This window comes from Mirounga leonina, unplaced genomic scaffold, assembly GCF_011800145.1.
Source record: "Mirounga leonina isolate KUSES-001 unplaced genomic scaffold, KU_Mleo_1.0 Mir_154, whole genome shotgun sequence".
NCBI classification, from domain to species: Eukaryota; Metazoa; Chordata; class Mammalia; order Carnivora; family Phocidae; genus Mirounga; species Mirounga leonina.
Window position 1 is genome coordinate 25,163,667 of NW_023270389.1, and position 19,917 is coordinate 25,183,583.

Sequence of the window (19,917 nt, forward strand, 5' to 3'; positions counted from 1 at the left end):
TCCATTTTGAACAACTTTTATTATACGTTTAGTGTTCTCTATACAAAAGAAATCAGTTTTTTTTTTTTTACAGTGATTCCCCCAAAAAAAAAATTCTGAATAATTTGGCCTTTTCATTGCTCATGCAGTCAGTTTATAAGTCCATGTATTAGATGGTCCTCCGCGGCCCGGAAGTCTTCCCTGCTGAAGGTCGTGCGTGACACCCTCAGATCCGCATCTGTCGCTGACAACGTTGGTTAATGCAAAATAACTTGCAAAGAGGAAAGAACATGATGTGAGACGGGTTAAAACAAGGTCTGCCATGGAGAGTTAAATCTTTAACCAATGGAAAAAAGATCAGACCACTCTGTAGGTGTGTGGGTGTGCGGGAAGGCATGGAGACGTCGGGGAAAAAATACCCTCCCCGGAAGAAACAAGGCGGCACGGTGTGTGTGGGGGGGAAAGGGGTGCTGGCGGGGGGGAGGCAGGGCGGGAGGTCCTCTTGGGCCAGGGTGGGCTGGAGGTGGGACCGGGACAGAAGGCGGCCACGTCACAGGTGACTGATGCTCAGCCCAGGAGGAGGGTGAAGGTGGCAAAGAGCTGGGAGCTGGGCAGAGGGACAACACTGACTGAGGATGTCCAATTGGGGGGATCAAAAACAAACAAACAAACAAAAAAACGGGCAGGGTCATCCGATTGGCATCGTTTTTGAAAAAGTAACAGAGTAGGGCACAAAATTCTGGATTTCTTCTCCCAGATTTTTGTGTTTATTGCTTCACTGAACTCTTCATGTGTGCTGAACTCCAGCCCAGTGAGCCCCGGGGTGGCCGAGCCTCCACGGCCGAGGGCCCAAGGGACGCAGACTGCTGGGGGTCCCAAGTATCACGAAACAAGAGACGCCACTCCAGAGTACAGTCGAGACTTCACAGTGACAAACACCAGTCAGCTCATCCCTCTCTCCTGGCCCGGGTCTGCCCTGCGAGGCTGGCTTCCCCGTGGGCTGCCGCAGACGGCCTGGTCTTGGCCTCAAAAAAATCCTTTGTGTCTTTCATTTTGGGAGGCGTACGGAGGATGGGGGAGAAGTGATAAGAGGTACAGACAGATGTGAAGTTACACCTCTATTTCCAAGGAGGCCCCTGGGGGCAGGTGGAGAACCCTAGACAAGGACTCGGAGGCCCGGGTTCAAGCCCTCCCCTCACCCTGATTTACCAGCCGCGGGACCTCAGGGAAGTCCCTTCCCCTCCGTGGATTTTAGTGTCCTCGTCTGCACGAAGAGTCCTGTCCATGAGATCAGCTCTGTGATTCCTCCGCGTGCTGCAGCCTGAGGCTATCCAAAGCGACGCACCCTGGGACTGAGCTCGTTTCCAGCCTTAGCATCACAGGACTTCTGTTTAATACTATGTTGATAGAGGTGCGCTGGGTGGGCGTGTGGCGCAAGACACTGCTTGGTGGGGTCTCGTGGCTTCCCTGGGTGGTTGTCCTGTCCCTCTGATCCTTCTCTGAACCTGTCTCGGGAAGGCTGTTCTCAACAGGGGGGAGAAGGCAGGGCGCTGCCCGGGCTTGGGCTGGGCCGGCTGGCAACAGCAGTAAGGTTGGTTCGAACTCCCAAGGGCTGGCCCCTGCCTGGTTTAGGGGACGGGACTGCCCGGAGTTGGCTCTGCCTGGGCCACTGTCTCCTCCTGGCATTTCAAGTTTGTTTCATTGTCTCCTCCGATTTTTTTTTTTTTTTTTTTTTTAAATCAGGGACCTCCTACATGCTACTCCTAAGCCACCATGCGAAGCTCAACCAGGATCCGCCGGGTGATTTCTTCCTAGCAGACGTGTGTGTGTTTGGCAGGGGCTGTAGGAGTGGTGACCAAGGTGTCACGAATGGGGAGCACGCCCTGTGCCAGCATCCGAGGAACCTGCTGCCCACCCCCTGAGAGCCGGGGGAGCCTCCCCGCCTCAGTGTTAGCGAAGCAGCTTTGCTAAGACTGAGGCTAAGCGTTTTAAATCCCCACAGTCCCATGGGCTCTCTGTGACTCTCTGTGGCTTGGCTCGGATCCTGCAAAGGGCCCCATGACCCTTAAAGAACCTCTGCCCTGGGCTGTTCCCAGGGAAGCTTCCCTCTCCTTCGGATCAGACTTTCTCTCTCAGCTCTGTTGGCGGGAATCCCTCAAATGGGGTCCAACCTGGGCAGCCTCTTCCCCCTTGTCCTGAGCTGCACACTGCACCCCAGGCGGCCCTTCACATCTCATCTCAAGGGGTCGGGGTGTGAACTCACCCTAAGATGTCATAATCAGTACTGTTGCCCCTGAAAGTGCTGCCCTACTGTGTGGGTCGGCCCGTGCATGGGTGCTGGGTGTGGGCGGGGGAGGCAGCCCCTTAGCTGGAAAGCCCACGTGTGTCCTCAGCCCTTCCTGAAGGCCGTGTTTGGGAAAGCTGTGGACGCAGTATCTGGCCAAGGTTGCAGATATCCCTTGCAGGGTGAGCAGTGTTGGCACGCACTGCCTCTTGGACAGGTGGACACGTCTCCAGACCTTGGGACTTGCCAGAAAGGGGTGGACCAGATGCCTCCCACCTCCCAGGGCAAAGGCAATGGACAAGGGAAAGAGCTAGTCTGGTTTTCCCTTCAACCGAACCTCAACCATCTCTTCAATAGCAAGGTAAGGAAAGATGGGTCCCCTCCACCAAAAGCCAGGCAAGGTGGGTGGCAGCTGTCCCCTGGCCCTGCAGCGCTCTACTCCTTACACGCTGGCCTTCCTGCTCCTTCAGGTGGGCCCCTGCCCCTCTGTGGGGAGAGGTATTCAAAGGATGGATGACATAGGGGAGACAGGGGCACCAACATACAGACAAGTTAAGGAACTTGCCCCAAGGGGCAGAGCAAAGAGGCTCAGGAAGCAGTACTTGTCCTCGACCCCACCCTGCAGGCTCTGACCGCTCCGTCTCGCTCAGCCTTGTGGACCATGTGCTCTCCCCGAAGCGTCTCCCTTTGAGCCTGGAGCCATCGGTGGCTTAAGCACTCAGCGTGCTCCCAACCAATGCCCTCTGTGTCCTGAGCCTCAGCCCCAGGCCTGTGAGCCCTGGGAGGGCAGGGGCCACGCATGACTATGGCTCCGAGCCCGGCTCACTCTAGAAGCTCAGGAGTGTCTCCTGAGCCCACAGCCTGACGGCCGAGCACAGCAGCTGGGCCCGCAGCACAGGCAAAGGGCTTCTGGGGTCGCTGCAAGATGCCCCCCACCAACAGCCAGGCAGGCGGAAGCGGCAGTGGTGTCCCGTCTCCTGGCTCCACGGTTGGTAGGTTTTCGGGGGGCTGCTTGGGCGCCCCAGCTGGCCGGGCGGTGTGGGCCAATACTGCTTTCCGGCTACGCGGGCTCGGCTCTGGCACGGGCCCATGGAAAACGGACATCCTCTTCCTGGAAGGGCTGCTCCCGAACCCTGCCAGCCACACACCTCTCTAAGCATCTCTGCTTGCGCAGGACTGCTTCTCCAGGCTCAGGCTGGCGCCCACCTGCCAGGGGTGGGCGGTGTGGTGGCGCGGGCAGCGCCTCTCCTCGTGGCTGCCGAGGGCAGCTGTGGCTCAGAGCCGGCCGGGCTGAGGGACCCGCTCTCCTCCAGACCCCGTGCAGGCAGAAGCCCTTCTGCGGTCCTTGGCTGCGCGGCAGGCGGGCTGGCGCCATGACAGCGCACGGTCCCCTCACCCTACGAGCCTGTCTGCGGTACACTGAGCCCACTAGTGTGCGGGGTGTCCCATGGAGTGAGGGGCCCGAGACTGCTCTGCTCCGATCCAGAGTGTTTTCTGGAAAGGCTGGTCCTTCAATTCAGTGCACAGGCACACTTCCCTGACAGTCCCTTGAGGGACACTGGGCTTGGGTGCAGGAATGCCCCGCTGTATGCAGGCAGGCGTCAGAGGAAAGCCAGGGGAGGGGACCCCTGAGCTCACTCCTAGCCCCCCATTATTCACCCTGTCTCCTTTCACCATGAGAGAGCTGCCCCTCAGGCTTCTGGGCCGCAAGGCTGGCCACGGCTGGGGCCAAAGGCCCGTTACTTGCTCTCAGGTTCAAACAACATAATTGGCTCAGCTCTGGGCTATGGTTTCTTACCTGCAGACAGAGTACATGTGTCTACGGGCTTGACCTTCAAATGACTGATTACTAAGTGATGCAAGCATTGCTAATACCTTTGTGGTTTAAAACGTGTGGCAAATGATGCTTTAATTGAGCCTCTGAAGGACACAGCCCCGTTCCTGCCCAGGCCGCCCCGCAAGCAGCTGGAGGCTCGAATCAGAGGCTGTGCCAGAGGCAGGCCATCACTAGGGGTCAGCTTCACCCTCCCGAAATGGACTCTAGCTGCAGCGACAGCCACCGGCTTGCTCTCAGGCTCAAGATCTCTCTCTGAGGCTAGGTACCTTTGGTTTCAGAAACGGATTAGGTGGGGAGGATGAAGGCCGCGCCTTCGGTCTCAGAGAACTGGAGTCGGCCAGGGTCTCCGGCGGGGGCAACGGGATGCAGGGCACGCGTCGAGTGGTTGCTCTCGTTCTGCGGTGACATTTGCAGGGGCCGCCCCACTCTCGAGACAGACATGGCTGGAGGCTTCGAGGCTTGCGGGCAGGGGCTGGGAACCTGGGAGCTGCAGGGCCAGATCAGAGCTGCATAAGGCATCCGGAGGGCGCGGGGTCCCCAAGCCAGGCTCTCCGGCGCGGTCAGCGTGGTGTTCCCACGGGCTCTCCTGATATGTAAATACCCCAAGGAGAGGACACGCTGGTTCGGTCTCGGGGCCGGGGGGTGGGGGGTGGGGTGGCACGGTGTAAAACACCACTTTCAACGTCTTACAGAATTGACCGAGGAGATGCTCTCTGCTAGAGACAAGAGGGGGAGCAGCAAGTTACACCCCCAAACACACCAGCAAAGCTTCTGCATTGCCTGGTTCCATCTCCGTGAGGGCAGCGGCGGAGATCCCTGACCAGGTAGGGGGCACCCTCTCCCCTGCAGGCAGGGGGCATGGTCCTCTCTCCCACATCCTGGGTTTCATTGATGGGGAGGAAGGAAGTCCAAACCCAGCCCTTTCCTTCTCTCCTGAGGTGAGCACAGCTCCCCAGGGACCAGATGCCCGGTTTCCTTCTGCTTGAGGTACTCGGCCACGGGTGTCGAAGCTCTTCCCATCCGTGGCCACTCCTGTTCCTCAGACTCCTTCAGAGCTGGCGCAGCTCTTGTCTGGGACACTCTGGAGGAAGGGGCAGGGTGAGAGCAAGGAGCAAGAGGTAAGCCCACCTCCCGACTGAACCAGAGCGAGGCAAGCAGGCCTGCCCATTCTCTCCCTGCCAAAAATACTGTCATTTTCCAGAAAAGAGCCAAGCCCCGCTCAGCAACTGACAAGGCCAAGGCGCATGGGTTGGGGGCCCGGGGAGGCATCTGGCGAGAAAGGCATCCTTCGGAAATACATTGGCCAGGTGGCGGTGTGAATACGACAGCTTTTCTCGATGTTCTTTTACAGGTCAATCCTTTTGCCTATCTGGGGGAGAATCCACCTATTCTTTCTTTGTCCAGGGACATTTCTTCGAAAGGAAAAGAAAATGGAGATGCTAGGTCTGGATGGGGAAGATGCACAAAGCAAAAATAAAGACAACATGAAGGGCCATAACCAACAGCAACTGGTGTGCGCGCTGAGGTCAAGGGCGGGCAGTGGGGGTGGAAGGCTCAAGGTGGCCATGAGGCTGAGCAAAGGGCTGGGTTCCCTCCAGCTGAGCTTAGCCTGGACTCTAGCTCTTCCACATGGTGGCACCCCAGGGGTGCAGGGGGGGTCATCGGGAGGGGGTTGGGGTTGGCTGGGCGGTCACTGGTCCTCACAGCTTGGCAGACCCCCTTGTTGTACCCTTCCTTGTCCCTGAAGGTGGTGGTGGCTGTGTGGTAGGTCTGCAGTGCCTTCATCTGCCCCTCTCCCCTCCTCCCACTTGCAAAGTAGTGGCTGTGCCCTGGGTTGGGGGGGGAGGGCTCCATTAGGCCAGAGAATAGATGGCGTTGACAGGCGACGTGGCCTCTGAGCTTTCATTGCCCTCTGTCTCCTCCTTGTCCTTTTTGACTGTGTACTGGCCGATGAAGGACCCGTCCTCGTTGAACTGCCCCTCGCCACCCTCGCCATAGTCCACCAGGCTATCGTCACTCTCCTGCTGCTTGATGGTGCCATCCAGGGACGTCTGGCTGCCTTGCAGGGGCTTGTTGTCCTCGTCACTGGCCAGAGAGAGACAGAGAATCAGGGTCTGGCCCAGTCCAGTGGTGCTTAAACCCAGGCGGGATAGCACCAGGCTGCTGGTCTCTTGCCAGGCATATGTGCTCTGCAGCTCAGAGAGGGGAGGACCTCAGAGGTCACCAGTCAGTGCCCCCAGCCCCCAGGCCTCCCCTGTCCGGCTGGGTTACAGAAGGGAACCCGAGGCCCGGAGAGGACCGTCTTCTCCCAGGTGAGGTGGCAAGGTGGTGCAGAGCTGGGCCTGGAGGCCACTCTTCCGGACTCCTGGGCTGGGGTCCCTGTCATGAGGCAGAGACAGCCACCCCACAGTGAGGAGAGCCAGCTGCTGTAAGACGAGGCAGGATGGGGTGGGCCAAGGAGCTGGGGGGCTAGAGCTGCATGCGTCACTGTGTGGTTCTGGGGTCTTGGGAAAGCCTTTCTTCTCCCTGGGCCTTAGTCTCTCCATCAAGAGGGGTTGAACTTGCTTTGACTCTTTGTGATCTGGGTGGCCCTGTCTCGAAAGGCTCTGCCCTTGACTAAAAGCAATGGGTCTGGGCCACGGGGAAACAAACCTCTCCCCTGCCTCTCCCCTCCTCACGTGGGTGTGGGTTCTGTCTGCTCTCTGGTTTACCGATGAGCAGATGCTGTTGCTGGGGCCTCGAGTGAAAGAGGGTGGGATGAGCGGAGGGGCACACACAGGAGTGCGAGGCCAGCACCAGGGGACAAAGCTCAGCAAGGCTCTGGCGACCCTGCCCAGCCTCCTCGGAGGCCCCCAGGTCCTGCCCTTAGGCTCTGAGGGGGAGCCAGGTGCTGCTGGCCCCATTTCAGAGGGGAGACGGCCCCCAGGCAGGAGGCAGCCGGGAGGCAGTGGGAGTCTGGGTCCCAGCCGGCGTGGCCACCGCGGTGCCAGGCGTGGCAGACACATAATGTCCCCTCCCTGGCCCCCAGGCCACACTTAGTCCTTCCTGGGTGTGTGTGTGTGGGGGGGATGTGGAAACAGCCGGCTGAGTTGACATTAGAGGGGGCAACGCATGGTGGCTTCCAACACTGGTGCTGGACAGAGACAGCTAGCAGGGGAGGACCCGGAGCCCGAGCCCGAGGGGGCGTCAGTCCATGCAAAGCTATGAGCCCTCCCTCTTGCGCCCCATTACCTCGGCCTGTTCTCTGAAGGCAGGGCTACGGGGAGGCGGCGGGTCTGCAGGGCTGCACTGAGTCTATATGGAGAGTGGGGCTCACGTTTGGAAAACTAGCAGCTTCTTGCTGGTCCTGGTCCTACTCACGGGTCTTTTTTACACACACTCCCTCCCAGGAGCATGAGGATTGTGTCTGTGTGATTCTAGGGGATTCCAGGTACCTAAGCCAAATGCAGCCACTGGACAGGAATGGCCCAGCTTGGGCAGAGGGAGCGTCTCGAGTGTGTCAGGTTCTTACAGAGAAAGAGGATCTAGATCTGGAAAGAACAGACCTCTTCTAAGGGAAGCTTGAAAGGAACCAGAAGGAGTAGGGGGTCCCTGGTCTAGTCACCTGTCAGCCCATCTCCCGAGAGACCCTGGAGACACAGGTGGGCAGATGAGGGAGAGAGAAGCAGAGAGACCCACCAGAGAGGTGCTTCGCTGCTGAGCCAAAACCGAGGCGGGTGTGTGTGCGCGTGTGCGTGTGCATCCGCGGTTTGTGGGCCCGTGCATGCTCCTGTGTACTTATATCCAGCCTCAATGTGGGTGGGACAGGGGAGTGGGTGGGGAGAAGGCAGATATTTTTGCCCAACAGCTTCCGTGCCTGGGGGAGGAGAGGTGCCTGAGGGAGCAGCTTCTCAGAGCACAGGGGGCCGGGTTGCACTGAGGGCCTGGGGAAGGGAAAGCCCCATGTTCTTTGGAACCGGTGGCCAGGAAGGAAATAGGGCTCAGCCCCTGGGGAAGACGGGCCCTGCCAGGGGTGCTGAGGACAGTCAGGGGAGGGGCCTCTCCTGCTTGCCGTTTTAGGAGGCCTTTGGAGATGTCGGGACTGGGCGGACAGATTTGGTACATAAGTCTCCAGATAGGCTCCTGGCTGGGCAGTGGCTCTGGGCAGCGTCTGCCTGCCAGGCTGCTGCTGATGGAGTGGTGGAGGCTGAGGGTAGGATAAGGAGAGGTCAGGGGAAGACGGGGTGATCTCGCCCCAGAGAGTAAACAGGGTGGGGGTGGGGAAGTAGGGTTCTGATCAGAGCATCTCCTCCCGCCCGCCTTAGTCTGGGAATGAGGCCTCCGTGACCCACCCCGAATGATTCCTTAACTCAGGATACACTTGCCATCAAAATGGAGATTACAACTGTGTAATCTGTCTCTCTCACGCCAGCCACAAAGGCCCGTCCAGATCTGAGAGGGATGGATCGTGATGTTGCCCCGCTGGGAGTCAGGCCCTGGTTTCTCCAGCTCTGCCACCAGCTCGCTGGGCAGCAAGTATGGGTGGGGTTCCTGGGCAGGTCACTTCCCTGTCTGGGCCTCAGTGCTCTGATTTGGGACAGGCCCCGACCAGATGCTTCTCCAAGACTTGCTCTGGGCTAGGGCCCAGAGATATCATTCAAGTTCATGAGGAAAAGATCTACAACCCCCCACCCCTGCCCCTCATCCCTCACTAAGTTGAGGTTTCAAGACAATACAGCTTCCCCAGGTCCCTGTCTTCAGGGTTAGGGTGGGGGGTGGGCAGAGAGGAAGCCGACAGCTCATTTCATGGCCATGGTGTTACCAGCATCTGCTTTCAGAGGAAAGAGATGGAAACACACATCGAAGGAGCTCAGTAAATTGGATCTGTGCGGTTGAATGAATGGAACAGTGTCCCTCAAATCCATGTGAGTGTGCAGGGCCGAGTCCTCCCTGCGGGGAGGCGGCCTCGTCCAGCCCACTCAGCACAAGCAGAGGCTGTTGGAGAGGCAGAGGTGACAGCAGGATGGATGGGGGGGTGGGGACCAGGAGCCAAACAGATCACCCACCTGTAGTCAAAGGAGCCGTCCTCTTCCTTGGGGTCTTCGGGGCCCAGGGGAACATCCTTCTTTTCTCGCACTTGGCCGGTAAGAGAAGCAAAGACACAGACACAGCGATTATGTCCCTGCTCCACAGGACCCCGACTATAGAGTTAGTGACACTCTCCGTTTCAACGAGGCACCATCGATGCCTCCCTCGTTCTTGCTTCCTGCATTTAACCAGCTGTCAAGTTGACGCCCCCACCTCCTCCTCTACCCCGGCGTTTCCACACATCTCCCTTGACAACTGAAACCTCCTCCCACCAGGCCCCCCGCCACCTCTCCACGGGGTTGCCCCCAAACACCGAATGGATGTGATCCTTTCTTTGGCACCTTTCCTATTCTGCTCTGTAGGGTAATTATTTGTGCACGGTTGTAAAAGCCCCTAGCAGAGTGCCCTGGGCGGAGGGGGCAGTCTGTACGCACTTTCGGGCTGGAAAATGCTCTCGTGTCTGTGACCTCACTAGTGTGTGGGACTCCCTTCTCCCACACCTGCTCTGTGGTTTGCACACACCCATCCCAGGCCTGTCTCCTGGGCTGTGATCTTCCCACTGTGCCAACTGCAGTGTCTTGAGGGAGAGATCATCCCTCCTTCTCATGTCCTTCACACCCAGCACAGAGCCCGGCACACAGGGACACTTACGCGAGTGACTATGTATCCTTCCTGAGGTATAGGGCAGGATAATCTCCCCCATTTTAGGAGAGGGAAATTGAGCCCTTCAGAGGTGAAGAACGTATCCCAGAATTCATTAGTGACTGACTAAAGTTTAGCGTAAAGTCTAGAGCCCAGGCCTCATGGTTTGCTCATCTTTCCAGCGGACTAGGGCCTTACCTTGCAGCTGGAGGGAAGGAGGTAAGCTGTGAGAAGAACTTTCTGGAAAAGGACACTGTCTAAATGGGCAAAGGAAGCCTCCAAGCTTATCTGATGAGTTGGGGGGTGAGCTCAGTAAGGTTGTTCTCCCTGACTCTGGCTTTCTCTTTTACAGGAGAAAAACAATCCCAACACAGCACAACAAAGTGAAAGAAAACGTCGTTCGCCAATAAAGAATTATAATTTCCTGCCCTCCCTCACAGACATCTCCCTCACTTAAAGCAGAGGCAGAACTCTTTAGAATCCTAGGGTCTGAGGGTATGCGGCGGGGGGGAGGTGGGGAGAGGAAATAAAAGAGAATCTTCTCTCTGAGTTGAGTCTTAGGGGGACCCTGGAGGAGGTCTTGTTTAGAGGCAGAGAGAGGAGGCATTTGGGGAGCACGGCCTGTGCTTGGCAATGGGGTTTTGGGGGGCAGGGAGCAATTTCATTCTGCAGCCCAGCAGGATTTTCTCTCACTGGGTCATCCATTATCCTGTCCCCTGTCATTCTACTCACCCCATCCCAGACAGATGGCTTTGTTGCCCCTGTTTGAAAAAACAATATTTCCAGAAGCAAGAATGCCAGAGGTCCTTGTCCTTGACCTTGGTCTGTCTGGGCTGGTGGATCTTGAGGCCCCCAGAAGAGCAACGGCTCTTTGGGATGCTAGGGAAGTCCAAAGCTCTTTCCCGATGGGGTCTGTACCAATGCAAGCCACCCCTCAACCTCTGCCTGCTCTTCAAGCAGGAGCTCCTGACCCTCTGCTGGGGGATCTGTCATTACAGCCCAGTCACTGAGAGCCTCTCTCATGGGCATGCTTCTTCCATTCAGACCCTCCCCTCTCTGTTCTCTCTCATGGTTAGAGAAAATGCCTTTCTTCCTTCCTCCTTCCTTAGGACACAGGATCCTAATGAGATTTAGGCTGAAAAAAGCCAATTTACTGAGCAGACGGCTGGTGAGTCAAGGGGAGGGAAAGTCATTCTTAATAGGAGCCAGGGTTCCTTCTATCCCCTCTTTGGAGCTGCCTGGACCGTTTCATCCACCCACCTCGGTCAAACTTAATTAACTCAAGTGCTTTCTGGCAGCTCTAAGATGCACGGACCAGGCGAGAGGACTCTATGTCCAAGCTTGGCAAGGGTTAGGCTCGCTGGGAGAACTGAGCCCCCTGGATCTGGTCAGGGTCCTGGTGGCTCCCAGGAAAGCTTGCCGGCCCCATTCCCCCAAGCCCATTCCTCCCGTACATCCTACCTGGGTACTTGCCACCTCGACTCCTCTTGATGAAACAGACGATGAGCAGGATCAGCACCAGGAGGGCGATGGCACACATGAGCCCAATGAACCAGCCCTGGGTGGCGATGTCTGCCTGGTTGTTGGTGTAAGCTGGGGGGGGGAGGGGGAGAGCCAGAAGCAAACACACAAGTGATTTCCCACGGGCGGAGGTGAGGAGGGAGACGTGGGGGGAAGAATGGCTATTTCATGTCGATGTTCCTCCTTGAGCCTTATGCTACTACCTAGCAGCCCTCTGGCCCGAACCACCCCGCTACAGGGACAAAGAGAAAATAATTAAAGAGCCAAGTTCCAGAGGTCAGAAAAGAGGCACAGGAAAGGGATATAGGGAGCAGAATAAGCAGCAGAAGGCTGAACAGGTCCTTTAGGAAGGGGAAGTTTCCTAAGGATGGGGCATGGCATTCTTGCAAACCAGACGGCTGGTCACAGCCTGGTGGGGATGGAGGGAAGGCCAGGGATTGGCCCTGGGGGTACAGTTCCCCATCAGTGAGCCTGGGGTGAGGAAATGGGACTCTGCTACCCATCAGGGAATGGGGGCCGTGGTTACATTGCAAAAACCTGTTCTCAGAACACCTTCACAGGCCTGCACAGGCTCTGAAAAGCAACCTTTCCCACCAATATGGCCCCGAAACCAACCAGGTCTCCTGGCCGTGGGTCCTGGGCAGGGTGTTGTTCCAGAATGCCCTGTGCTTTCTCACATTTCCCCAACTGGATTGTGTGCTCCCCTACGGCAGAGACAGTCCCTGCACGGGTACCCCCAGATGGGCTGGGGCCAGGCCTTCAGTGCACCCCATGCCACTTCAGACCACTTTCACGCGTGGAGACCCCACACCCCTGTGACTGTGAGTCCCTCCCTAGCCCCGCAGGGAGCGCATGAAGACATGCCTCACCCTGAGCAGACCCCTTCACAATTCAAGGGGCATGTGAGTGGGCCTAGAGGACAAGAGCTCAGCTGCCATCTGACGGTGTCCTGGATGTCCCAATGGTTGGCATTAGGGTTTGGGAAGGGGTGTGGAGTGGGCAGGACCCCCTCACTCTTCTTTCTATGGACTAGAGAACACAAGCACCCACTCTTGAAACCCAGTCTGCCATGGGAACCAAGACTTGGGAGGAGAGGCAGGATCCAAGCCACCCTGAGCAGACCCAAAGTAACCCGGAGCCCTCCGAGTGTGCCAAGGGGCATCTCAGAGTGCCAGTCGACAGCAGGGCCCCAGAGAGCCCACATAGCCCAAGCCAAGCACGGGGCCTCCTCCCGGGGTTGAGGGGAGCACAAGGAACAGAGGGGTGACCCTGAGCCCTCGTGCCCCAGGGTCTTTATCTCATGCCCTTTTGTGGGGCAGGTGTCTGGGTGCAATCTTACCCTTTGCTCTTCTTGGACAGAGAAACTGTCTTTATAGCCTTCTCTGTACCTAGGCAAGGGCGCGGCACCAGGAAGGGTCTGGACAAATGGGGAAGACTGATGAGCAAAGGCTTTCGTGCTCTCTGCCCTGGTTGTGCTCACCCGATCTGTGGATGTTGTGGGAGGAATCCCATCCCCCCCACTCCTGCTCCTGCAGGCCGTTCCCTGGACAGTGTCCCAGAGATCCTCCCAGAACCCCACATACGAGCAAATTACTTCCTCACTCCAACCCTCCAACGCTGCCCACTGCTACTGGGGAAACACCTACCTTCCTATTCTGTCCTGGCAGGCCCCACCCGAGCTGGCCCCGGACACTTCTCTAGGCCTGTCTCCCTCCCTCTCTCCTCCAGCCACACTGGCCGCCCACGGCCCTACCTCAGGCCTTTACATGTGCAGCTCTTCCTTCAGATGGCCGCCTCAGTCAACATCCCGCCCCCCTCCCCAGACCTTCTCAGCTAAAGCCAAAGCCCTCTCCCCCAACCAGCCACCCTCTGAGGGCTCTCATTCCCCTTTCTCCTAGCACTCGTTCTCGGCCGGAAGCCGGAAGGCTTTATCATCCCCATTTTACAGATGAGATAACTGAGGCACAGAGAGTTTATGTGATTTGCTCAAGGTCACAGAGCTGGTAAGCTATGTGCACCTCAACTGGACCTCTGCTGCTGCCTTGCAATCCCTCCGCTCCCCTCTACCTGACCCCCAAACTGTTGCTCCCTCTCATGCTGCTCCACGCCATCCTTTCCCCATGCCGGTGACATCAGTGTGACCGCTGAAACCTCACAGCCTCCACAGCTGTCCCTGCCTCCAGAGCAGTGGCAGCAGCTCGCTGCTCCTAGGGGGGCTCAGTCCTAGAAGGATCTCACACCCTCCAGAGTCTTCCTCTTTGCTTTCTCCTCCCTCCTGCTATTAAACACATTGAAGCTTCCTAGATCTTAAAATAAAAACCCTGGAGGAACCCACCAGACTTTTCAGCTCTAGCTCAGGCACTGTCCTTTTCTAGGTAAACTCCTTCATCTTCCATGGTCTCTGGGTCCCATTAGCTCCTTCCTCCAATCCCATCAGGCCAACCTCAAGCCTCTCTCTACTCAGCAACTACCACCATGGAGTGGGTCTTTCCCAAACATGCCTCTACCTCCTTGGCTCCTACCTTCCCCTGTCCTCCAGGCCTGACTTTCCAACCGGCAATCCCTTTACTCATCTCGCATTGTCCCTCCAGCCACGTCCGCAGCTGTAAGCCCAGTGTTCCCAGCCAACATCCTAACATCTCCTTGGATGGTCCATCTGCTTGAAATTCAACCCATGTCTTCCTGCCCCTCGATGCTCTCCACTCCCGCCAGTGGCTTCCCCATTCCTGCCATCCCTAAGGCTTATCCTTTCTCCTTCCAGTGTCCTTCATATTTGCCCCATTGCTCCAGGCTAGAGGGGTCCCCTCCTCACCCCGGGTCTATCAGGTCCCAAGGATACAATGGCACATCATGTCATTATGCTCTCAGGACACCTCCCATCATGCCTGGCCTTCCAGGTGCTCTGCGCGTCCCCTCCCTGCAGCTCCCCCCTCCCCCGTGGCCAAGAGAGCCTGGCCTGCCACCCTTCTTGCTCTCCACCTCCACACTCCACTCCTCCTTCCTGAATCTCCCACTCCTCCAGCTCACACCAATCTCAGAAGTCCGATTTTACCCGTTTACTCCGTGAAATGTAACATTCAATCGCTCTGTTTCCTGGGTCTGGATTTTTAATGATACTATTAAAGGCTTGAGAACAGGGGAGTCTTTGGGCCCCCTAGTGCTTAGTACGATGCTGGTCACATAGCAAGCAGGCAGTGACTACTTATTAAAGATCAGTTTAATCCTAATTCAATATGGTTAATTTGGGATACTTGCTGGAGTCACAGGGAGATTGGCTTGACCATGCGCCACAACTTGAGTTTGGATGGTGGTTCCCACCTTCTGCAGAACAGTTTGTTTTCTCCACTACCATCTTCCTGATGCTTGTTCTGATATGTCTTGACAAGCCATCTCCCCGAGACTCCCTTTCTCTTGGGACAGGAAGTCACAACCCCAGGGAGAGCAGCCATATGGGCAATCCGGAAAATGAATGTAGCTCTCCATTCCTGACAGCACCTGAAGCTCAGATGTTACCTTCAGTCCTTACCAAAAAGGCTCAAAGAATGTTCTGGACCCAGAAGGCTGTTCAAATCCAAGTGGGTTTTGTAACTACGTGTGGTGCTGGTTGTTAACTAAACTTCTCATGGCCATGGCTTTGCAATATATACATATATCAAATCATTATGTTGTACACCTGAAACTAATACAATGTTGTATGTCAATGATATGTCAATAAAAACCAAAACCTAAACCCAAACCAGGTGGGATCTGGGGTGAGGTGAGCCCAACCATACTCCAACAAAATGACTTAGTTTCTCAAGAACCAAAAGCAATTTGGGACAAGATGATCTCACTCACAACGTGACCCGACAGAGTGGACTCTGAGAGGCGGAAGGCCTTGCAGTGAGGCTTAAGCGCATTACATTTGTCTGCCAACATCATTCTTAATCGATCTGCTCAACATGTTTCAAGATTCCTGATGGAGACAGTAATGACAACATTCAAAGACTGGGGGGCATTTACACTCGCCACCTTCCACTGGAATGGGGAGCAGAACAGCACCCGCTCCTCCGGCCCACAAGGCCTGGCAAACTCAGGTCCAAATGCCTCTTACTCCCGACCAGAGGCCATATTTTGTGTGCCTCCCACACACCACAGCCTGCAACACTGCTCAGAAATGGGCCATTCATGTGCAAGGCAGGCAGTTCTCATGACTCAAAGGCCAGTTACTCAAAGTCCGCAGGAGAATTACATTTCAGAAATAAGGGTAGATGAACACGCAGAACAGGGGTGGACTTCCTTCAGATGCATTTGGGCTTAGCTGCTCTTAGAGGCACCATCTGACGCCTCTGCATCACCACCGTGCCCCATGGTGGGATTCTTCCAAAACCGACAGAGGCTGACTACGGGGAGGTCCCCTAATGTCCCTCCTCCCGCTTTCCTGAGGTCTGAGGCAGTTTGCAGTCTGTCCTGTTGGTCCACCGTCAGCACCTCCCTGCTGCTGCCTGGCCCCATCCCGCCCACCCCAGGACAGAAGAGCTGGCGAGCCTCTGGAGTCCAGAGTTATGTGTTTGTGGCCCCTTTGGGTCTCTTTGCCTTCAAAAGCTTCAAAGAGGTGATTAACTTTCCATGTGGGATCTTCCCGCTGAGGGTCAGGGAGCTGGTTAGCGTTCCTAGCAGTTTTCTTCCATATCCCCCCTGAACCACTGCCGCATGTTTGAGTCTGTGGACTAAAGTGATGGCCTGTGGTCACCTAAATGACCTCTGGGTTGGACCCAGAGATGCTCATAAACTCTTGCTGTGATGAGGCTCTGGGACCTAGGGGATCTTGTGAACTTGGCTCGGGAGTCTACCCACAGGATACACAGCGTGCATTTTCAAAGAATCCAGAAACACACAAATTTCAGAAAGTGAAAATATTTCCTTTCCCTCTGTGGTTTGCACATAGTAATTTCTAGCCAGCCAGCGACGTCAATGAGCAATATGTACTCAGGGCTAGGGTTGCAAACCTGCTCACCCCAGCTTGCACGGAGAGGAATCTGGGAAAACTCACTCACTCTGAAAGCAATCTATCAGGAAGAGTATCTCCAGAACAACCACAGGAAAAGAGAAAAGGACACTGAGTCAATGTTCAGAAGTGTATTATTAGTCGTCTTATTTTTCTTTTCTTTTTTTTTCCCCCTGTACCTCATGTTTTATATGGGGAAGCAGATTGGGATGTCCCCGAGGGCAGGGCCTGGTCCTTTCCTCTCTGGCTCTTTCTCCGCACCCCTCACTCACAGCCCCAGGACTTAGCGCTGGGAGAAGTCAAATTCTGGAAGCAGGCTGCCCTGGCTTTTGTAGCATTCCCTAGGAGGGGGCTCTAGCCTGGGATCTTATCTGTGCTTCCTGCCTCTGTGCTGGACTCAGGTTGATAATGAAGCAAACTCAAATGCACGCACCGATAAGCAACAGCTTGGGATCCTGACTGGGTCAGAGTCTAGCCACCTGCTCTGCTCGATCAACTGTCCAGTTCCTTGCCTGGCTCCCACGCTGGCCAGGCCACTTGCTCAGATGTCTTGCCTGAGTTGGCTGGGCTGGCCTCAAGCAGGCAGCTGGCCTCTCAGACTCCCTGCGTCTCGACAGCCTGGGCATGGGCAGTAGAACTGGAGGCACGGGGCGAGGACAGGACGTCCAGACAGGAGGGACCAGGCCAGAAGGGGTGGAGTGAGACATTTATACGGATGGGTAGTGACTCTTAAGGTGCAGCCTACCAGGATGAGCCTGGCCAGGCACAGGAAGAGCGATGAATATTTCAGTCAACATTCAGAATGCCATATAAATCATCGTGTGGTTTTTTTCTCTGTGCGTGTGTCTACTAACCCGCATCTGATCAGGACATCCTGGGGGCAGGGACTGGTCCTTTTCTCTCTCTGGCTCTTTCCCCAACACTCGCCCTTGGCCCCAGGGCTTAGCATGGCCACCTGCCTGGCCGACTGTGAAGACACACACGAACACATGAGCAGGTGCCTTCAAGTTTCCAAGCTGCCTGCCCAACCTGACCTTCTCCCGTTTCCGGAGCCCCTGCTGGCCTATTCCTTTGGCACGCTGAGGCTGCTTCTCTAGCGACAGCTGAAGTCCCTTTCGAGCCAGAACGCTGCTCCTACTGGAGAGCTTCCTCCTCTCCCCCAACTCGATGAAGATCAACTACTTTGAAACCATGGCAAACTTGGGATAAAAATAAGCCAAGGGGTGCTTGGGTGGCTCAGTTGGTTGGGCGACTGCCTTCGGCTCGGGTCATGACCCTGGCGTCCTGGGATCGAGTCCCTCATCGGGCTCCCTGCTCGGTGGGGAGTCTGCTTCTCCCTCTGACCCTCCCCCCTCTCATGTGCTCTCTCTCATTCTCTCTCTCTCTCAAATAAATAAATAAAAAATCTTAAGACTACCAACATTTAAAAAAAAAAATTAAGCCAAAAGAAAGCCCCCAACAACTCATGTCACACACTTTGGAATTTTTTTAACAGATGACAGTGACAAGGCAGGGATATACATGCCGATGCTGGGAAGATTTCTAGGTCGAGACCCTTGGATGGCCCTATCTCTTAATGCCACGTGAGGAAGCAAGGTCCTATGCACACGGGGCAGGCTGCCCTGCGCTCCTCCAGCCCCCAGACCCACACACAGGGCCCAAGTTTGCACCTGTGCCAAGCCCTTTTGTTTTAAGCACAGCGAGGAGGAGGGCCAGGCGCCTCCTCCGTCCTCAGCCTACAATCCTATTGCCTTCGAACTCCCCACGCACACCTCGGGGTCGGAAGGGCGCTTCCTCGCCACGGTGCATGCACTCTGGCTCCTCTTGGCTTCCTGGGGGCTGTGGACTGACGTATAATAAGAGCCAAGACACGCCATGCAAGGTGGGGAATGGGTGGGATGAGTCTCCTTTCACAGGAGGAGAGACAAGCAGGAAGCTGAGAATGGAATGAAAGGCCCCATGCTTGCAGGGGGTGGCCAGGCCGGACCCCCTCTCACCTGTACTGGTCATAAAGGTGATGATGGTACTGCTGATGCCCTCGTTGTCCCGGGAATAAACGCGCAACGTGTATGTCATCCCGGGATAGAGGTCTGTCAGCTGTACAGACTGGGCCTGGGCCTTAACAGGGACAGTTTTTCTCGTATGGTTGCCTGGGGAACAGAAACCTCAGTCAGCCTAGGGCCAGGCATGAGGAGCTGGAGAGGCAGTGCTTAGGTTCCTGGTCACCGGTCAAGGGCAGATGCATGGGAGCAGGGCCAGGCCGCCGCGCAGACCAGGAGGTCACTGGACAGCTCCACCAGCCCCTCCATGCGGTGCCGACTCTCCCACACAGCAGCCTTCCCGCCAAGGGCGCTCCTCTCTCTCCCCAAGCTTTCTTTCCTCACTACAGTCTTAAACACTAAACACTATGACCTACTTCCTGGGTGGGAGCTTTCCCGGTGAGGGTCTGAGAGCCACTCAGCATCCCTCCTGGTGAATGGAGGTGAGGCAGGACTCCACTTCTTGGCTCTCACTCCTGGTTTCACCTGTCTTTTCTCGCTGTGTGGAGGATTCACACATCAGGAGAGGCCAGAACCCTGGCATCTGGGGTACGGGGTACAGGTGGCTGCAGGAAGCTGCAATAGCAAGGACCAAAATCGGGGTGCCGATTCTATGGATGTGAACCCCTCCAGCCACAGAGGACTGACAGTCGGCTTTGCTCTTTCCTTACAGATCTTCGGGGAGCTCACCCAGGCGGATCTCCTGGCTGGGTGAGCTGGTTTCATTCATTGCTAAGGATAACACCATAGTGGGTCTGAATCTTCAGGGGCAGGGCCCTTCCCTCAAAGAAGGCAGATATCTTGACCACACTCTACAGTCTGATAAATATGTACCCTTGATCCTAAGATCCAATAAAGAGTGAACAGCTCAGCTCTAGCCACCCGCTCTCTGCGACAAAGTGGCCCCGGTCAGTGCCTTGGATGGGAGGCCACTGGTATTCCTCTGTGAGCAAAGCGCAGCTATACTCAAAAAGTCTGAACTGGCCTAGCCTGCCTAGTGGAGACACCAGAAACATGGATTGTGAGTTAAGGAAATCCAGGCAGAAGTGAGGTTTGGCTCATGGCTGGGGGGCGGGGAGTGGTGGTGCTTTCAGAACCCTCATCCTGGGCAGGAAGCAGACGCAGGGCCCCATAACCCAGGTCCTCCCCAGCACATGCAACCCTAGACCTCCACTAATAGCTTCAGAAGCCCTCTTCCTTCTCTCTCAGCTGCTCTTCCCACCCCACTGCCGCCGGAGCGCGTATCGATTTCATTAAGTCATAATTAAGCCGGGCTAACAGGCCCCTCGGAGCCTGGGGGAGTTCGCAGGATCTCTCTAATGGCATCTACACTACCCGCCGCAGCTGCTGCCACCGCCCCCCCCACCGCTCAGCAATGCTTACTGTCGGTGTACTCAACCACAAAGTCAGTTCCGGGCCCGAAATTGTGCTTCCAGGTGATGTTGGCCCATTTACTGTTGGGGAGCACCGTGACGTTCCATATGGACTGCCTGTCGGGGGCTGGTGGGCAGGTTAGAAGAGGGGTTAGTGGTGAGGAGGGAGGCAGCTCTAGAGACACACA

At 56.3% G+C, this 19,917-nt stretch overlaps 1 protein-coding gene across 8 annotated transcripts in view; it reads right to left on the minus strand.

Moving 5' to 3' along the window:
- The window catches only part of NFASC (neurofascin), a 181,656-nt gene continuing 161,739 nt past the window's right edge, over positions 1-19,917 (minus strand). For 7 of the 8 annotated variants that reach the window (XM_035010233.1, XM_035010237.1, XM_035010235.1 and 4 more), the window contains 3 exons: positions 11,271-11,402; positions 9,146-9,215; positions 1-6,185 (listed from right to left, as the gene is read on the minus strand). In XM_035010233.1, the coding sequence (XP_034866124.1) occupies positions 5,954-6,185; positions 9,146-9,215; positions 11,271-11,402 (434 nt within the window). In that variant the 3' untranslated portion in view covers positions 1-5,953. Of the gene's footprint in view, positions 6,186-9,145; positions 9,216-11,270; positions 11,403-18,314; positions 18,468-19,739; positions 19,857-19,917 lie in introns of all 8 variants that reach the window. The other variant, XM_035010230.1, reaches the window with a different exon arrangement.